A 17,011-nucleotide genomic window follows, 5' to 3' on the forward strand; every position below is an offset into this window, starting at 1 on the left:
CTCATGCTGTCCGACCACCCCTTGTCTGGCCGGTGGGAGCCTCTTCAGTTTGTCTCCAGTGTCCTGTTAGCACAACCTCCTCAGTCTTTACTGACTTGCACTTGGGATGACGAGATGCCCCCGGCTCATTCTGTCCACCTTCTGCCCCGGTCCTGGAAGTAGATACTTCTCCAGGGGTCACTGGCTCATTTCAGCGAGGGCTTCCTAGAGTGGACACTGAAACTCCACATGGTTGGGTCTGGGGTGCTCATTGAGGTCAGCCCTTTCAGTGGACAAGGATCTCCTCTTTGTTTCTTTCAGGGAAAATACATCATGAGTTCATTGATATTTCCAATCCATATTTAATTTTCCATCTCAACTTTGATTTAAAAAATCTGCACTGTGGGGCTTCCCTGATGGTCCAGTGGTTAAATTTCATCTTTCAGTGCAAGGGCTGCAGGTTTGATCTGTAGTCAGAGAGCTAAGATCCTGCATGCCCCGGGGCCAAAAAACCAAAACACAAAATACAGAAGCGATATTGTAACAGATTCAATAAAGACTTTAAAAATGGTCCACATCAAAAAAAGCTTAAAAAATGTTTGTGCCTCTTTTCTCATCTGCTGAAAATCTTGTTCCTAACGACATTAGTGACACTATTTGCTCTGTCTATCCATGTAGTTTGGAATAACAGTGCCAATAAATATAGTGTCTAGAAATGTGCTTATGGAACACAGTTTTTAAGATTTTCATTTGTTTAGAGTTTACAGTTCTGTGCTTTCAAGTCCCTCGACAGAAGTCCCTGCTGTGTGGTTATTGATTCACAACCAGGTTCGTTTCACTTGCCTTCACATTTTCAGAGTTTATTTTTTAAATTTAATTTCATTTTATAATGACATGATTTACACAGTCCCAGAGTCAAATATGCAAAGTAAACCATGTTCAGAAGAATCTGTTTCTGTCTCCATCCCTCTGCCCCTTCATTCTTCTTATTAGTAAGCTCTTTGCTTGCTTGTTTATTCTTCCATTAAAAATATGTAAGCATAGATACGTAAGCACATGCTCGTGCACGTTTCTATATGGAGTTTGATGTAATCCCACTTGTCGGTTTTTGCTTTTGTTGTGCTTGCCTGCAGAGACAGATCTAGAAAGATCTTGTCAAGACTGATGTCTGGGGCTTCCCTGGTGACTCAGTGGTAAAGAATCCGCCTGCCATTCTTGGACCATTATAGACAGGAGACATGGGTTCGATCCCCGACCCAGGAAGTTTCCACAAACTGGGGGGCAGCGAAGCCTGAGTCGCACAGCTGCTGAGCCTACGCTCTGGAGCCTGGGAGCCACAGCTAGGGAAGCCTGAGCAGCCTAGAGTGCGACAAAAGAGAAGTCGCCCCAGTGAGAAACCCCGAGTGCCGCAAGTCGAGGGCAGTCCCCGCTCTCCGCAGCCGAGAAAAGCCTGCGCGGCAGCGAAGACTCAGTTTACCCAAAAATAAGTAGATAAATGCCATTATTATTACTTTTTAAAGACTGATGTTAAGAAGCACATTGCCTATGTTTCCTTCTAGGAGTTTTTTGGTTCCAGGTCGTATATGTAAGTCTTTAATGCATCCTAAGCTGATTTTTGTTTATGGTGTGAGACAGTGGTCTATAATTTCTTTTCTTTTCTTTCTCCTTTTGTGTGCGGCGGTCCGGTTTTCCGGACACCATTTGTTAAAGAGACTGTCCTTTCTCCTGCGTATATTGTTTGTTCCTTTGTCAAGTAGGAGTTATCCACGTGTTTCTGGGCTCTCAATTCCGTTCCATTGATCCACGTCTCTGTTTTTCTGCCAATACCATGCTCTTTTGATTACCCCAGGTTATCTTTCCTGACGTACTCCCTGGTCAAATATATTTGCTCCTCAGTGTCCTCCCGACATTAAAAACACCAGCTAATTTCTGAACTTGGAAACATAAAGACTGTACCTCTTCTCACTAAACCCAATGACCCACCCCCATGGTAGAAGGCAGGATAGAACAGAGGGCCAAGAGTCCAGCCACTGAAAACCGGCTGCCTAGTTTTGACTCTGGCTCTGCCACTAATGACGCAGATGACCTTGGGCAAGTTGCTTGTCTCACTCGGCCTTGGTTTCCTCATCTGTAAAATGGGGGTAACGATGGGATCTATTTTGTCAGGTTGTTGTGAGGATCAAATGGCTTCATGTACACTAAGTACTTGGAACAGTGCTGGCCCACTGTATTCTTCATTCTTCAGTTTCATTTAATTTTGGATAGATAACACAAGGCTTCCCAGGTGGCTCAGATGGTAAAGAATCTGCCTGCCAATGCAGGAGATGGGGGCTCAGTCCCAGGGTCAGGAAGATCTCCTGGAGAAGGGCGTGGCAACTCACTCCAGTTATTCTTGTCTAAAGAATCCCAAGGGCAGAGGAGCCTGGTGGGCTACAGTCCATGGGGTTGCAGAGTAGGACACAACCGAGGGACGAGCATGCACACGCATTCACATGGACTCAACATGGTACCAAAAATTATATAGAGCAAATCTCTCCGTCCTGGGGTCAGCTGTCTGTGCTCTTACCGGAGCAGCCAGTGAGGACTGTTTCCTACAGAGTCTTCCACAGATTTACATGTGTACACATTCCCCCTACCTAGTATGTTTCTGCCCCTTTAACAGAAACGGGAGCGTATCACCATGCACTGTTCCATGTCTTGCTTTTTTAATTAAGAGCTTGTTCCTGTAAGATTCTGTTGGTGTTTTCAAGAGGAAGCACTGGTTATTAAATGTCTAGGAGAGATCTGACATCGCTGGGATGTGAATGTTGACTCTTACTGTTCAAGAACAGGTGTGGCCCCTGCATCCTTCAGCTCAGCGCTGCCTAACGCCCTTCTGGTACTCATGTGTGCATTCACACACTCACATCAGTCCTTTTTGTCCACTTTCCCGTGAGACACCAGCGCCCCAGGTGAAGAGGAGCAGAGGGAGACAGGACTCACCAAGGTCACGTTTGTACCACACTCAGCCTCGACCTCACCAGCTGGAAACGGGCCCCAAAGGCTTGAGCTGTGCTGTTCGGGGGCAGTTGGGCTGATGCTTGTCCCCCCTGCCCCTGCCAGTTGAAGCCTGGCACCAAGGGAGGGGTTCTGGGAACTGGGCTACAGGGTGTGGTGTGGGTGTTTCCTCGGTGGAAGCTTTGCCAAGTCCCTGCTGTCCCAGGGGGCTGTGAGGGTCACCATCTTCCCACGTCTATGGGTGTGACACCCCACGTCTTCCCACCCTCCCCTCTTCTTAGGCCAAAGGACCTGGGTGATCTCCTGAGCTGCCCACCAGGTCATGGGAGGCCCTGCCTTGACCCAGGAACACCAGGGGCAGGACCCAGCTGCACCAGGACTTACTCGGAGCTGTTGAGGGCCAGTGCCGTCCAGTATGCCTCCATGGGGGCCGTGACCACCGCGTCAAACAGTGCCTCCTGCAGCAGCTCCTCGTCACCTGGGGCAAAGTCCGGAGACCATCCTCCGCTTACTCCCCCGCGATCATGCGGGCTCAGCTCCCACCCCCTGCCCAGGAGCCCTGACCCTCAGGGTCTAAAGGTGCCTCAGAGAAGGTCTGGAACACTCAGAGCCCCTGCTGTCTGCCAGAGGAGGTCATCTCCGGAGGCCAGGAGGCCGTGTCCTCTGCCCCAGTGTGTGGGCAGAACTCAGCGATTCCCAGGCCTCTCCAGCTCTCAGGCTCTGTGAAGTCAGGAGGCCTGCCTGCCAGCTGCCCCTGCCTCCTTCTCCCCCAAAACTAGCCTTGGGGCCTCTGCATACCCTGGTCTGATGCTTCTGCCCTGTCTCTGTCTGGGTGGCCCTTTCTATCCCTTCCTTTCTCTAAAACATTTATTGATGTTTATTGAGGTGAAATCCACACAATGGACACCCTACGGATGGCATGCAATCTGGCATTTACACTTGCGCAGAGACCCGCAGCCCCCTTTACAACACCGAGTTCTCATGGCCCCAAAGGACTGCCATGAGGTGGGTCCTTTCACCCTCAGCTTGAGTGATGCCCCTGATGAGGGGCCCCTTCCCCACACAATACCTGCTCATGGCCTCATCACCCCTGCAATGACTAGCCTACATCCACTCAAGTGCTGGTCCCATTACTGGCTTCTCCCCTCAACCACAGACTCCGTGATTGCACGGCCTGGTCTGCACTCATCGGAAGCTTCACTGATGAACACCACCACCCTCACCCCGCCTGGCTGGCTGGAGAATGTGTCTAGCACAGACGTGTGGGTGGAATGAACGAATGAATGAGGCCTTGTTGGGATGGCATGGGAGGTGGGGACTTCTCTCAGGGGGATACTGATGTGACAGGATGATCCACAACTCCTTCCAAAGAGGAAGAGGTGGGACCCAGTGGAGGGTGGCCCTGCATTCGTGCAGGGACTTGGGGTTACCTGGACCCCGCTAAGGGAACACTCACAGATCGAGGCTGCAGGAGATGATGCCTTGAGGGAGCCTTACCTTGCCTGCTGGCTGGGGAGTGAGATCGGGGGGCCCTACTGAGTGACGGGGACAAACCTAATGGGCAGGCCAGTGCCCATCACTGTGGGCCCTTAACAGTGCCCGGGGGACAGAGGCTTAAAGGGACCCTAGTCCCTGCCATGGGGACACACCCGTGCCCTTGCAGGTCTCAGAGCCCTTGTCACTGGTATGGCTCTGGGGGGACTGGCTGTGTCCTCTCATTCGAGGGGATCTCTCTGGTCTCCCTGAGCCATTTGTGATCTCTGCAAGCAGGGCACTCGAGCCTCCACCCAGCCCTTCATCCCCGCAGAGTCCTGAGCTCGGGCCAGGGGACACTCACACTCCAGGGCAGGGTCCTCCTGGGTCAGGAAGCGCACCACGGCCTCCAGCTGGGTCAGCTTACGGTGCTCTGGGTCGATGTCCGTGATGCAGTAGATCCTGGAAACCCGGCAGAGCCCGTTACCCCGAGTCCGGGGGGCCCCCCATCCCCACTCTGCACCCCGCCAGGCCCCGGGTCCTCACCAGTCGCCGGCCAGGCTCAGGTCTGGGTGAAGCAGGTCGTGCAGGCCTGAAAGCAGAATCCCGGCTCAGTCCAGGGCTCACGGACCCAGTGCTCTAAAAGCAGCCTCGGGGCAGGGAGGGCCAGCCGCATCCTGCCAGCTTCTCGGGCAGAGGTGGGCTCCGCGTGGAGCCCAGTGGTGTCCTGGTAATGTTGCTCTCTAAATGCCTTCCATCCCAACACCTCCTGTCTACACCCTGCCCCCTGGGATCGCCCTCGAGGAAGCCTTGGCTTACCTGGCTTCATCGTGTCCAGCCGAGCCCGGGGCCGTGTGTGTCTGTGGCCACACCCTCAGCACAGAGGCCGGCACCGGGACTCACAGGCCCCTCTGGCAGCACGGCCCGGCCCACAGAGCCCCGGCTGGGTTGGCCCTGCCCTGTGTCCCTGGAGAACCTAGTTTTCCTCAGAACTGTGCAGAGGTGCTGGGCACTGGCCAACCCACCTTCTTCCACTGACGTGTTCCCCAGGAGGATGTATTCTCCGTGACCTCGGGACAGCACCACCCCCAAGCTGCAGGCAGAGCAGAGGACACAGGCTAGAGGTCAACTGGGGCCTGGCCTGCTGCCCCCCAACCTTGGACCCTCCAAGTACACAGCCCACGACAGTGAGTACAAACCGCTGCCCCCACCCCGCCCCAGCTCTGAGTGCCTCCCTCCCCGAACCCTAGCAAAGACTTCTGCTCTGTCATCAGCATCTTTCCTGAGAAGGACCTGGACAAGAGAGGGCAAGGCCCCCTCCACTCGCGTTCTGTTGGATTAACCCTGGACCTCTTGGGGGCTCCAAAGATGGAGAAGGGTCTCAGGGTCCTACATGTCCCGTGGTCAGGGAGGCCCCTCCCACCTGGAGAATCCCACCTCGTATTCCTCTCCCTCCTGGAAGATCATCTTTTGAGGCTTGGCTGATACCTGAACCACCTAGGGGGTTTATAGGGTCCTAGCGCCTGGGCCCCACCTCAGGAATCCTGAGTAAGGAAGGAAAGACCTGGACACAATGTCACAAGTTCCTGTAGGCACCCCAGGGACCAGTCGGGACTGGGGACCACCCTTCATCAAGCAATGGGGAATTCAGAGAGAAGGGGCATTTGCTCTTTGCACTGCGTGACGCTGGAGCCGAACATTTATATAATGGGAGGGAAACTGAGAGACCTTCACGGCTTACCTTTCATCTTACAACTACTTACAGTTGCATCACTTTAAGACCTCCAGGTAGATCATGACATTTATTACTAATTCTCTCAATACTGCAGAGAAGCAGCTATTATTATCATCCCCCATTTTATAGGTGAGACATCTAAGGCACAGAGCAGTTAAGTAACTTGCCTAAGATCTCACAGCCTATGAACGGCGGAGCTGGGATTGCAACTTAGTTTAGCTCCTGGCCCTGAACACTGGGCCATACTGCAACACTGAGTCACACAGCAAAGCAGGTGTAGACCTCAGCTTTCCTGAGTGTGGACCTGGGTCTTTTTCTGTTATCACAAAGATGCCAACTACTTATGAGTGAATCCAGTCCCAGACCTGAAAGTCCCACCTGAGCGGTTGGCCCTGACACTGTACCCCACCCCCAGCGCCCCCCCCCCAAGTGAGATCCAGGCCCCTCACCTGAAAGGTGTGTCACTGATGTCCGTGAAGAAATAGTCGTTGGTCAAGAAAAGAACTCGCTTCTGAAAAAGGCACCAGGGAAGTGTGCCGGCTGGGGAGGGAGTGCCAACCGCCCCTCCCTCCCTCCCCATGTGCCACTTGGTGCCCCGCCCCCCCCCCCCCCGGACCGCCCCTCGACTCAAAGGCCTTTTCCCACAGGCACACTGCAGCCCTGGGGAAGGTGTGCCTGACTGAGGGCCATAGTCCAGACTGCACTGTCCCTATGGGGCCATGAGTTACCACGTGTACCACTCAGGAATGGAAATTTGAAATCTCAGTTACTGTCAGTTAACAGAAATGAAAACCTAGAAAGCCTGGCTGGCTGGTGGCCCCTGCGCTGGCCAGTGGCTGCGGTTCAGGAGGGACCAGCACAGGCTGCTGGCTGGAGCTCACACTTGTACATCCTACCAGGAACAGCCCGCCTCTGGAGTCCAGACCCCTCCAGGCCTTGCTGCCCTTCACAGCTTCTCTTTCCTTTCAAAGCTGCCATGTTGAAGTTGAGTTGGATTTGCACAAGTCAGGGCATCAGGGGGTGTGCACTGTGGCTAAGACAGGCACAGGCATCATACAGCCCTAGTCTAAGCCCTGCTGGTCACTCACGGGCTGGTGAGCTTGGGTGAGTGACCTCACGTTCTTGGGCATCGCATTTCTGTTTGTAAATCAGAATCGACAAGAGCATCCCCAGTGGGCTGCTGGGAGGCAGTGAGGGTGTTTACAGTGGGCGGGAAGGGCAGAGTTGACTGGGCTCCAATGCCCCATAGGCTGTACCATCTGCACACACTTGGATGCCTCTGGGAAAGCCGCACACTGCACTTGGCCATGGGGCTGTCCTTATCCCCTTTGCCTTTTTTTTTTTCAGGCCTTTCTTCTGGGTTGGAAACTGGAGTAAGATGTTGGATGGGATGCAGAGCGAGAAGGTAGCAAAAAAGGTTTGTTTCAATAGGAAACCAGCTATGGACCAAACGAGAAAGGACAGTTCCCAGCTTGGGCCTCGTCCTGCCTGATGCCCTCTGGCCCCCTCTGCTTCAGGCAGACCCTCTCCCAGTTGGGTGGGGGGTCTGGGAGCCATGGGGGCAGGTGGGAGCCAGCCAGGGCACTGATGGGCTCCAAGTGGGGCTGGTTTGAGACTGAAACTGGAGAGCATTAACATTTTCTTTCTTTCTTTCTCTTTTTTTTAATTGAAGAAAAGTTGAAATGCGCAAATCTAGATGTATCATTTCAGCAGCTTTGATAAATGTATGCTGTTGTGGGATTGCCTCCCAGGTTGAGATGGGGATTGTGTGCAGCCCCTGCGATCGCTCTGCCTGCTTCCGGTCAGCACCCCCCCACCCCCAACCGTCTTCCTGGGCGAGCTCTGCTCTGACCGCCATCCCCAGGGCTTAGGTTTGCTGTGCTCACAGCACGAGCCCTTTCGCCGCCACTTCTGCTCCACGGAGCGTCCCTGAGACCCACCCGTGCTGTCGAGCATGTCAGCACTGTGCTCCTTTCCCTCCCAAGCAGCAAGTACTTCAGGGAGGGCAAACTGCGGGCATACTTCTAGGTTTGCCCTCTGTGGGTGGTCATCCGGGTGTTCCCAGTTTAGGGCTGTTTTGAGTAAAGCTGCTGTGAACGTTCTTCTTGTGGACGTGTGTCTTCATTTCTCTTGGTAAGTACCAGGGAAGGAATTCCTTTGCAAAATATGCAAATTATGTTTGCCTTTATAAAACACTGCCAACTTCCCCAGATTATTTCATTATACTTCCACTAGCAATGTATGAACTCCAATTTCTCCACATCTTTGCCAGAATTATCAGTCTTTCAAATTGTAGTTATGTTAGAGGGTATGGGAGTAGTTTTCATTTGCATTTCCCTGACAACTAAAGTTGCTGGTTGGGCTTTTCATGGGCTTGTTGGTCATGTCTGTCTCTTCATTTCTAAAAGGTCTGCTAAAGTGTCTTGCCCACATTTTTAAAATTACATTGTTAGACTTTTTGTTAGTAATCTGGAGAAGTTCTTTATGGTCTGGACACAGCCTATGTCTGGATTTTCATTTTCTTAATTGTGTCTCCGGATGAACAGAACTGTTTTTTGATGAAATTCAATTTTTCAAATGTTATTTTATGTTTAATGCCTTTGGTGCTTTTGTCAAAGAAAACTACATAACCTCAGGTTGTAAAGATTTTCGGCTGCATTTTCTTCTAGAAGCCTTATAGTTTTAGCTTTTACGTTGAGAGCTTTGTAATAGAGCGACATTCAAATTAATTTTTGTGTATGGTATGAGTATATCTTAGTGACTTTTGATACATTTATTCAATTGTTCTGGCACCATTTGTTGAAAAGTCTTTCCTTTCTCCATTGATTTGCCAAGGTGTCTTTATCGAAAATATGCTGGCGACTGGTGTGTTTTCCTGTGTGTTTCATTTCCGTAGTCTCCGTTCCATGGATCCATTTGTCTATTCACATGCCAGTACCACTCTGCTTGGTTACTGCAGCTTTGAAGTAAGCTTTGAAAGCAGGTACTGTGAATCATCCATCTCATTCAACAAAAAGAATTTGTCCTTCTTTTTCAAGATAGTTTTGGCCATGTTAGGTCTTTTGCATATTCACATAGATTTTAGAATCACCTTCTTCTATGTCTAGAAGTGTGTTAGGTTTTTTTAATTGGGATTGTGTTGAATCTATAGGTTAATTTTGGGAGAATAGACATCTTAGGAGTATTGATCTTACAATCCATAAACACGGTTATACTTTCCTATTAATTTAATTTTTTATTTGACGTGCTTTCTGCAGTGTTATGTAGCTTTCAGTGTAGAGGTCATATACGTGAGATTTATTCCTATTTTATATTCTTTGTGCTGTGGAAATTGGAACTTGAAAGTATTTTCATTTTGCAAATGTTTCTGGCTATATATAAAAGTATAACTGATTTTTATAATAGTACTCTGTGTTCTGTGAACTGGCTAAATTTATCTATTAGTTCCAGCAGCTGTTTTGCAAATTTGGGGGATTTTCTATGTGAACAATTATCTTGCTGTGAACAAAGATAGCTTTACTCTCTCCTTTCTACTTTTCGTGCCTTTTATTTTGTTGCCCAGCCTTATTAGAAAGACAGGTTCTCGCCAGGTCCCCGGCAATGTTGGACGCAAGTGGTGAAACCAGACACCTTACCAGGTTCACAGTCTCAGAGAGTGTTCAGTCATTCACCACTGAAAGTGAACTTTTCCACACATGGTTTGTTTTTTTATCAAATTGGGGATGCTTCCTTCTGCTCCCAGTGAGGTTTTGTCAAGCGTGTTCAGCATGCTTTGGGGTAGCCAAGTGCTGGTTTCTTCTCGTGTGTTAATGAAATGGGGTAACTACCCTCTCTGCGGCTGTTATCTTACGCTTGCTCACCCTACAAACCCCACAACACAACAGCAACATTTTTCCTTTAAACAGTTGTCTTTTTGAGAAGTTAAAAGAACGAATGAAATCTTATCCTAACCCACGCATTTATCATTTCCAATGCTGCTCATTTTTCTTTGTGTTGATCTAAGTTTCCATCTGTGTCATTTTTCTTCTGCCTGAGGAACTTCCTTAAGTAGTTCTCTTAGGGAAGAACTTTGATCTCCTTTATTTAAAATTGTCTTTATTTCACCTCTTTTTGAGGTGGGAGCACCCCGACACCTGTGACTGGGAGTCTGGTTGAGATAAGGGTGGAGGTGCCTGGAAGCCACCTCTGCCTTTTCTGCCTCACGAGAAGGACCTGCTGGGCCTGATGGGTCATCAGGGATGCTGACCGGCCTGCCTGAGGGAGGCCCTCTCAGTCCAGAGCTTGAAAACAACAGGCAGAGGCCAAAGAACTGATGCAGGTCCCGGGGAGAGCCAGCCTGCACATCTAAAAGGGATGCAGAGAGTTACTTTCCTTCCCAGGGCTTCCATGTTTGGCTTCCAGGAAAGTCCATGTCTGTGAAAGAAGCTGGGTCTAATCGTTGCCGACGGATGCCCATGTTCTTCCCTCGGAGGCGAAAGGGCAGCGGCAGTGGGAGGGAAGAGGTGACATTTGTAAATATGTCAAGGGACAATGCAGAGTCAGTGCCAGCCAGTGGGGCCTTTTACACGGAAAGAGGAAGCCGTGCCTTGTAAGTGGCAAGCGAGTCTGTGGGGACAGGAAGGCATCGCTGGGTGGACCCATTCCTGAAAATCAGCTCTGAGGATCAGCAGTAATTTTTAACTTCTTCACAGATGACATGCTTTACAAGAGCTGCTAACACTTTGCAAAACTAACTGTCACTTTCCCTGTTTCCAGGGGCTTCCCTGGTGTCTCAGACAGTAAAGAATCTGCCTGCAAAGCAGGAGACCTGGGTTTGATCCCTGGATTGGGAAGATCCCCTGGAGAAGGGAATGGCAACCCACTCCAGTATTCTTGCCTGGAGAATTCCAGCGGAGCCTGGCAGGCTACAGTCCATAGGATTGCAAAGAGTTGGACTCGACTGAGCGACTAACACCTTCCCCCTTTCCACCATAAACAACAAAAGGGCCACCTAGCAGGCAGGTAAGGCAGAAAGAGGGCTTCCCAGGTGACGCTAGTGGTAAAGAACCCACCCACCAATGTAGGAGACATAAGAGACGCAGGTTTGACTCCTGGGTTGGGAAGATTCCCTGGAGGAGGGCGTGGTAACCCACTCCAGTATTCTTGTCTGGGAAGGTTGCAAAGAGTCGGATACCACTGAGCAACTTAGCATCCATGAAAGGCAGAAAGAAGACCCGTGAAGGGCTGGGCTTTCTGCTGCTTCACCCTAGGCCCCTGAGAGGCAAGCCCTGAAGAGGGGTCACTCCCTGGCCAAAGCTCTGTGGGGCTGATGCTGGCTGGGCTGGGCCCCTCCCTCGGGCCCTCCAGGCTCCAGCAAGTTCTCAAGATTTACTCTCTGATTCAGCCAGGTCCCTTGTCAACACCGCCAACCTTAATTAACCAGGATGCCACATCCTGGTACCAGACCTCAGCCTTTTCCTCGAGCGCTTACCCCTCTGTCCAGCGGGACTTTCACGTGCATGGAGAGAGACCCAGTCTCCCCATTGATCATGGCCGTTCTCAGCTTTGAGGAGAAAGAAAACAAAATCAGTTGCTCAGCACACACTGGAGTGTGGAGGCTCTGAGCCTTGGCTTAGAGGTCCACCCTGGGAACACGCTTGGTTTTCCCCTTTCCCCCGCGAGCAGAGCCCAGGTGGGAAAAGAGATCTGCTTCCAGGGCTCTATTACCCTTAGCTGGAATTCTAGAATTCACTAAGATAAGGCTCCCAGTGGGCTAATGAGTGAGGGGCACTGTGGCCAACCCTCCAGACACAAGTTCCTCCAGGAGGAGCTCCTGACACCAAGGCTGGCCTGCAGCCGCCCGATCCCAAACTCTGCGGCTACAGACGCGAGCTCCTTCAACCTCGGAGGGAGCAGCTGTTATCTCTCTGGGGCCGTGGGGAGAACCATCTGTTAGCAGCACCAGTTCTGCTTTGGGCCCGGAAAGTCTCCACCGAGGGAGCGGGGTGAGCTCAGCACCTACGCACTCCTCACCCCCGGTCCCCGCCGTCCAGCCACCCACCCTCTCCCCCTGCGCCACTCACTGTTCCAGCCTGGTCCTCCCACTCCACTTCCGAGAGGTCCACGCTGTTGTAGTTGGGCTTGGGCTTCAGTTTCTTCCCCTCTCGGTACTGAGTAGGCCAGGCAGGGGAGAGACTTGAAGTTAGCACAAGGCCCCGCTCAAGCCTAGCCCTTCCAGAAGGCCCGTGGGGCAAAGCCATAAACCAGAACATCTCGGCCATTCCTCCACCCAAGGCAGAGGGGCCCTGGCTAGCATTCGTGACGTATGGTTCCGGGCCTCAGAGGGGGATCTCCTTTGACAAGGAGCTTGCCCTGGTTTGGGACTCTAATTGTTAGAAAGTTCTTCCTCATCCAGAGGAGAAATCTGTCTCCCTGTGACTTTTACTACTGGCCCACCAGGGATGTCCCTATATTGGGTTCTTAAATGGAATCCATTCACTGTTTCAACTGTTTCTATAAACTACCCCCAAATCTGGGTGTGGTGGCTCAGATGGTAAAGGAGCTGCCCAGAATTTGGAAGACCCAAGTTCGAACCCTGAGTCAGGAAGATCCCCTGGAGGAAGGCATGACTACCCACTCCAGTACTCTTGCCTGGAGAATCCCACGGACAGAGGAGCCTGGCAGGCTACGGTCTGTGTGGTTGCAGAGAGTCGGACATGACTGAACCCACACATATGAACTGCCCCCAAATCCCGTACGGTTAAGACCTCAAGGCAAATAGGCTTGGCACCTACCAGGGGTCGGAGGTCAGGATGCGAGAGGATGTAGCCGTTGTTGGTGTTCAGAAAGGCGTAGCCATGCACCCCGAGCTGGGGAGACAGGGATCGAGTGGGTATCAGGGGGTCTTTGTGCAGGAAGAGTGGGACTCGGCAGGGAGGAGGACCAGGATGGCGAGAAGTGGCAGAGGCCACAGAGCAGGACGCAGCTGATGTGGCCAAGGGTCCCAGGGGCCCCAGCCCCCGTCCCTTCTGCTCCGTGCCTGCACATCGAGGGTGTGTGTGTGGGCGGGGGGATGTCTGGGGGCACGTGTGGGGGTGGGACAGGAAGGCAGGATGTGGGAGGTGGTGTCTGGGGGAGTGTCTGGGTGTGTGACAGGAAGGCAGGATGTCGGGGTGTCTGGAGGTGTGTCTGTGTGGCGGATGGGGGTGGCATGTCAGGGGTGGAGTGTCTGGGGAGGGGGCATTAGGAGGAGGAAGGCAGACCCCGTCCCAGCTCTGGTCTCAGCCACGCTGTCTGCAGGGAGGCTCCTGAGCCTGCTGAAGTGGCTCCTGGGGGGCCTGTGACCCCACTCGGGGGCTGATCCAGGCTCACCTTGTACCGGGGCGCCAGCTTCATCAGCTCCCTCAGGGCCACGTCAGAGCCCACTACGCCCAGGAGGATGCCGTGGGACCGCTAGAAGGAAGCGCCGGTGTCAGGGGACCTGGCTTCCCATGCGCGAGGCCAGGCTGGACCCCCAGCCCTCCCAGACCCGCAAGAGGAAGCCACTTGCACCTCAGGTGGTCCTTGCTCTGTAGTTAGAGTTTAGGCTGAGATCCTGGAATAAAAACCTAGGACCTAGCAGAAGAGGCCCCAGGAGTAACCTCAAGCTGGGAAGATTACTGTCCTGTATTAACGCTGAAGTTGTAATATTTAAATGAAATACAGAGTTTAATGAAATATCAGCCTTCACAGCAGAAGCTGAAGTACTGGGATCCGGGGGGATGGGGTGCTAATCTGAGCGCTGGTGTCTCTGAAGCACATGGGGCCTGTAAGGAAAGTTTTTCCGGCCAGACAGAGGAGTGGAGGCTCTCAAACCCCCCCACCAGAGCCTTCACAGATAAGTCAAAGCCTGCCCACACCCGAAGGGTCAGTGTGGCTCTGCTGGACGTCGGGCAGGTGACCCCTCTGGCCCAGGATCCCCAGGCAGGGTCCCACGTCCAGAGCAGCTGGCCAGCACCTGGCTGGGTGAGCAGAATCACAAGGCAGCTTCTGGAAGTGAGGATCCCGCCCCGCCCCTCCCGACCCAGAGACGTGAGTTCCTGGGCACAGGGCCTGGAACCTGTGTTTACACACGCCCATGGTGACCCTGAGGCCGTGTCGAGAACCCTGGGTCTAAAGATGCCGGCCGGCGGCCCCAGCTCGAACCTGGCAGCTGCTCACGAGCGGCCACTCACCGTCTCGTTCTTCTTGCTGAAGACGGGCATGGCCACGGTGGTCAGCAGCGCCAGGCTCTCTGCCTGCGGGTGGAGAACTGTCATGGGGGGTGGGCGACAGAACAGAGTCTGCAGATGGGGACCCAAGTCACAATAACTGCCCCCAAGGAGACTTTCCTTCTCTGAATGAGGAGGAGAGTTGGCAGAAAGGCTGGAGGGGAGGGGGCTGGAGGGGGACTGGGGCAGACACCACAGCAAGCAAAGCCCTGAGCCAGGGCGGGTCTCAGAGCCCTGAGCCCACGGTCCTGCCCTGAACCCATTCACCCAGGCGTCTTGTCTCGGCCACGCCAAGGAGACAGGCACACCTACAGGACAGGTCCTTCTGTGCACGAGCCCAGGAACAAAGGCTCAGGCAGCAAGAGGACACGCCTAGGAGCCACTGGGGCACAAGTTCTGGCCACTGAGATGCCAGGTTAAGTGTCCAGTAAGACTCCACGGACGTTTCCCTTAGAGGTGGGGTGTGCGCCCCTCCCCTCCTCCACCAGAAGCCTAGAATGTGGCTGTCACCATTCTGAGCCCCTGTAGCTGCTTGCACAAGGTAGACCCCAGGGATGGCATGGGAGGGGCAGCGGGAGGGGCCAGGGAGCTCGTCGTCCACCTCCAGGCTTCTTGTACGGGAAAGGGAAACACATGTCCCTCCTATGGAAGCCACCATTCCCAGGTCTCTCTTAATCCCAACCTGACATGGGGGTCTGTGTTCATGATGACGTTTGAGGAGCATCAGGACTGTCCCTTTCCTAGACATTTCATCTGACCATCTACCTTCCAAGTCTGGTCCTACATTGGAGGGACCTACAAGAGTCTCATTGGACACTGGGGTCCAAGGGAGGTTGCCGGGTTAAGCTGCAGTGTCTGAACCACTGGTCAGTCCCCTTTCTTCCTGGAGTGAGTGGGAGAGGGCAGGGAGGCAGGCAAGGACCACGGAGGAGGGGCAGTCTGGGGCCGAAGTTTCTGTCCAAAGGGGGGTGGCCCCCGGTGGGGAGGTCACTCCACAATGCCTCCCCAGGAGGTGCTCTGGCCACCCCTCCCCAACCCAGGAGCCCCCGCTTGCTCCCTGGGGCCCCACCTTGCTATCTATGTAGGCTTCGGTCCAGGTGATGTCGTGGTCATGGTTGATGACCATGGGCCGGCTGAGCACGTGCAGGTATTCCATCACGTTCTCCTGGGCATCCGCCAGTGTGGAGATCTGCGTGTAGTAGCCTGGTCGGGGAGAGGGTGGCTGTGGACGCGAGGTGCACACCCCCAGCTGCCTACAGCTCTCGGCTGGGAGCTGCCCTGGGTCAGGCACGGGGCGCTGCTTCCCCTGAGGCCGCCCTCTCCTGGGGCAGTGATGCTGCCAGGACATGAAGGCCTGGCCCTGCCTGGACTTGGGAGAACCCCCACCCCCCCAAGATCTAGAGCTGCCCTGGGAGCAGCAGGGCCTCAACTCAGGGCACAAGGCTGCCCTTCATCCCCCAGGGCTGTCCTGCAGGGGTGCACCCCATGGCAGACAGCTCTGTCCCGGGTCTTTTAATTTTTTTATGTTGGAGTCTAGTTGATTTTTGTCTTTCCTGATAGCTCAGTTGGTAAAGAATCTGCCTGCGGTGTGGGAGACCCCGGCTTGATTCCTGGGTCGGGAAGATCCGCTGGAAAAGGGATAGGCTGTGTTAGTTTCAAGCGAATAGCAATTTTCAACATTTAATTTTTGATTTTATATTGGAACTCCTCACCGCCTGCCCCCCATCCCACCCCTCAGGCCTATTTGCAGAGAGCCTCCCTCCTCCCTTCTCTAACCACAGTCCTCCATCAGTCATGGGGAGGGGGCTGCAGCTGAGGCAAACGCCGTACAGGCTGTGACTGGTTTAGCACGCGTCTGCTCACCATCACCCACAGGACGCTCTCCCCAGCTCTGGGGAGCCGGGCCGCTTTTACTTCCAGGACTCCTCTTGTCTCAGACACTTCGATGCCCTTCCTCGCTCTGTGCATCTGACTCACTCCTACCACTTCTTTACGTCTCACCTTAGACACACATCCTTCAGGAGGCCTGCCCTGACCCCCTAAATGTAGGAGGGCTGCCCCCTTACCCACACTTTGGGCAGCCTGTGCCCCTCTGCCCACAGCTCAGTTCAGATTGTCCCCTCACTGACGGCTCACGTGTGTGTCTCCCCGCCCCACCTCCCTGTCTTCCGGACAGAGTCAGGGCCATCCCTGCCATCCTGACCACGTCCATTTCCCAGGGCTGGGACCATCCAGAGCAGATGCTTGGACATCCTGCTGGGGTCAAGGGGCCTGAGTCAGCACTGCAAAGCCTGGGTATCGGGTTCTGGCCAGAGAGAGATGAAGGCTTCTATACACAAAGCCTTATTCTACAGAAAGCGATGGCCTGTGCCCTGAGTCTGGAGCAGAACCAAGCCCATGGGCTTCATCTGCAGCGGCTGGAATGGAGGCTGGACACCAGAGAGCACACTGAAGTGTCGGTCCCCCTGTCTGCCCGGTTTTCCGTGTGGCAGTTTGGGTAAAACCTCATTTGAAGAGAGGCCCCCGCCTTCTGCAGACCCGAAGTCCCGACTTCTGGGTGCCTCTTAGAGGGTGTGTCATGGGGTGAGAGCCCTGCAAG

The 17,011-nt window shown here is 53.5% G+C and overlaps 1 protein-coding gene across 1 annotated transcript in view; it reads right to left on the reverse strand.

Moving 5' to 3' along the window:
• The window catches only part of CACNA2D4 (calcium voltage-gated channel auxiliary subunit alpha2delta 4), a 66,960-nt gene that overhangs the window by 37,083 nt on the left and 12,866 nt on the right, over positions 1 to 17,011 (reverse strand). Inside the window, exons 13-23 of the mRNA XM_069582008.1 lie at positions 15,467 to 15,615; positions 14,377 to 14,439; positions 13,535 to 13,615; positions 12,958 to 13,032; positions 12,247 to 12,333; positions 11,655 to 11,726; positions 6,634 to 6,695; positions 5,475 to 5,542; positions 4,996 to 5,041; positions 4,814 to 4,911; positions 3,361 to 3,454 (exon numbers count right to left, since the gene is read on the reverse strand). Coding sequence (XP_069438109.1) covers positions 3,361 to 3,454; positions 4,814 to 4,911; positions 4,996 to 5,041; positions 5,475 to 5,542; positions 6,634 to 6,695; positions 11,655 to 11,726; positions 12,247 to 12,333; positions 12,958 to 13,032; positions 13,535 to 13,615; positions 14,377 to 14,439; positions 15,467 to 15,615 — 895 coding nt within the window. The remainder of the gene's footprint in view (positions 1 to 3,360; positions 3,455 to 4,813; positions 4,912 to 4,995; positions 5,042 to 5,474; positions 5,543 to 6,633; positions 6,696 to 11,654; positions 11,727 to 12,246; positions 12,334 to 12,957; positions 13,033 to 13,534; positions 13,616 to 14,376; positions 14,440 to 15,466; positions 15,616 to 17,011) is intronic.

The sequence above is a fragment of the Ovis canadensis genome, chromosome 3 (genome assembly GCF_042477335.2).
Source record: "Ovis canadensis isolate MfBH-ARS-UI-01 breed Bighorn chromosome 3, ARS-UI_OviCan_v2, whole genome shotgun sequence".
In the NCBI taxonomy this organism is placed as follows: Eukaryota; Metazoa; Chordata; class Mammalia; order Artiodactyla; family Bovidae; genus Ovis; species Ovis canadensis.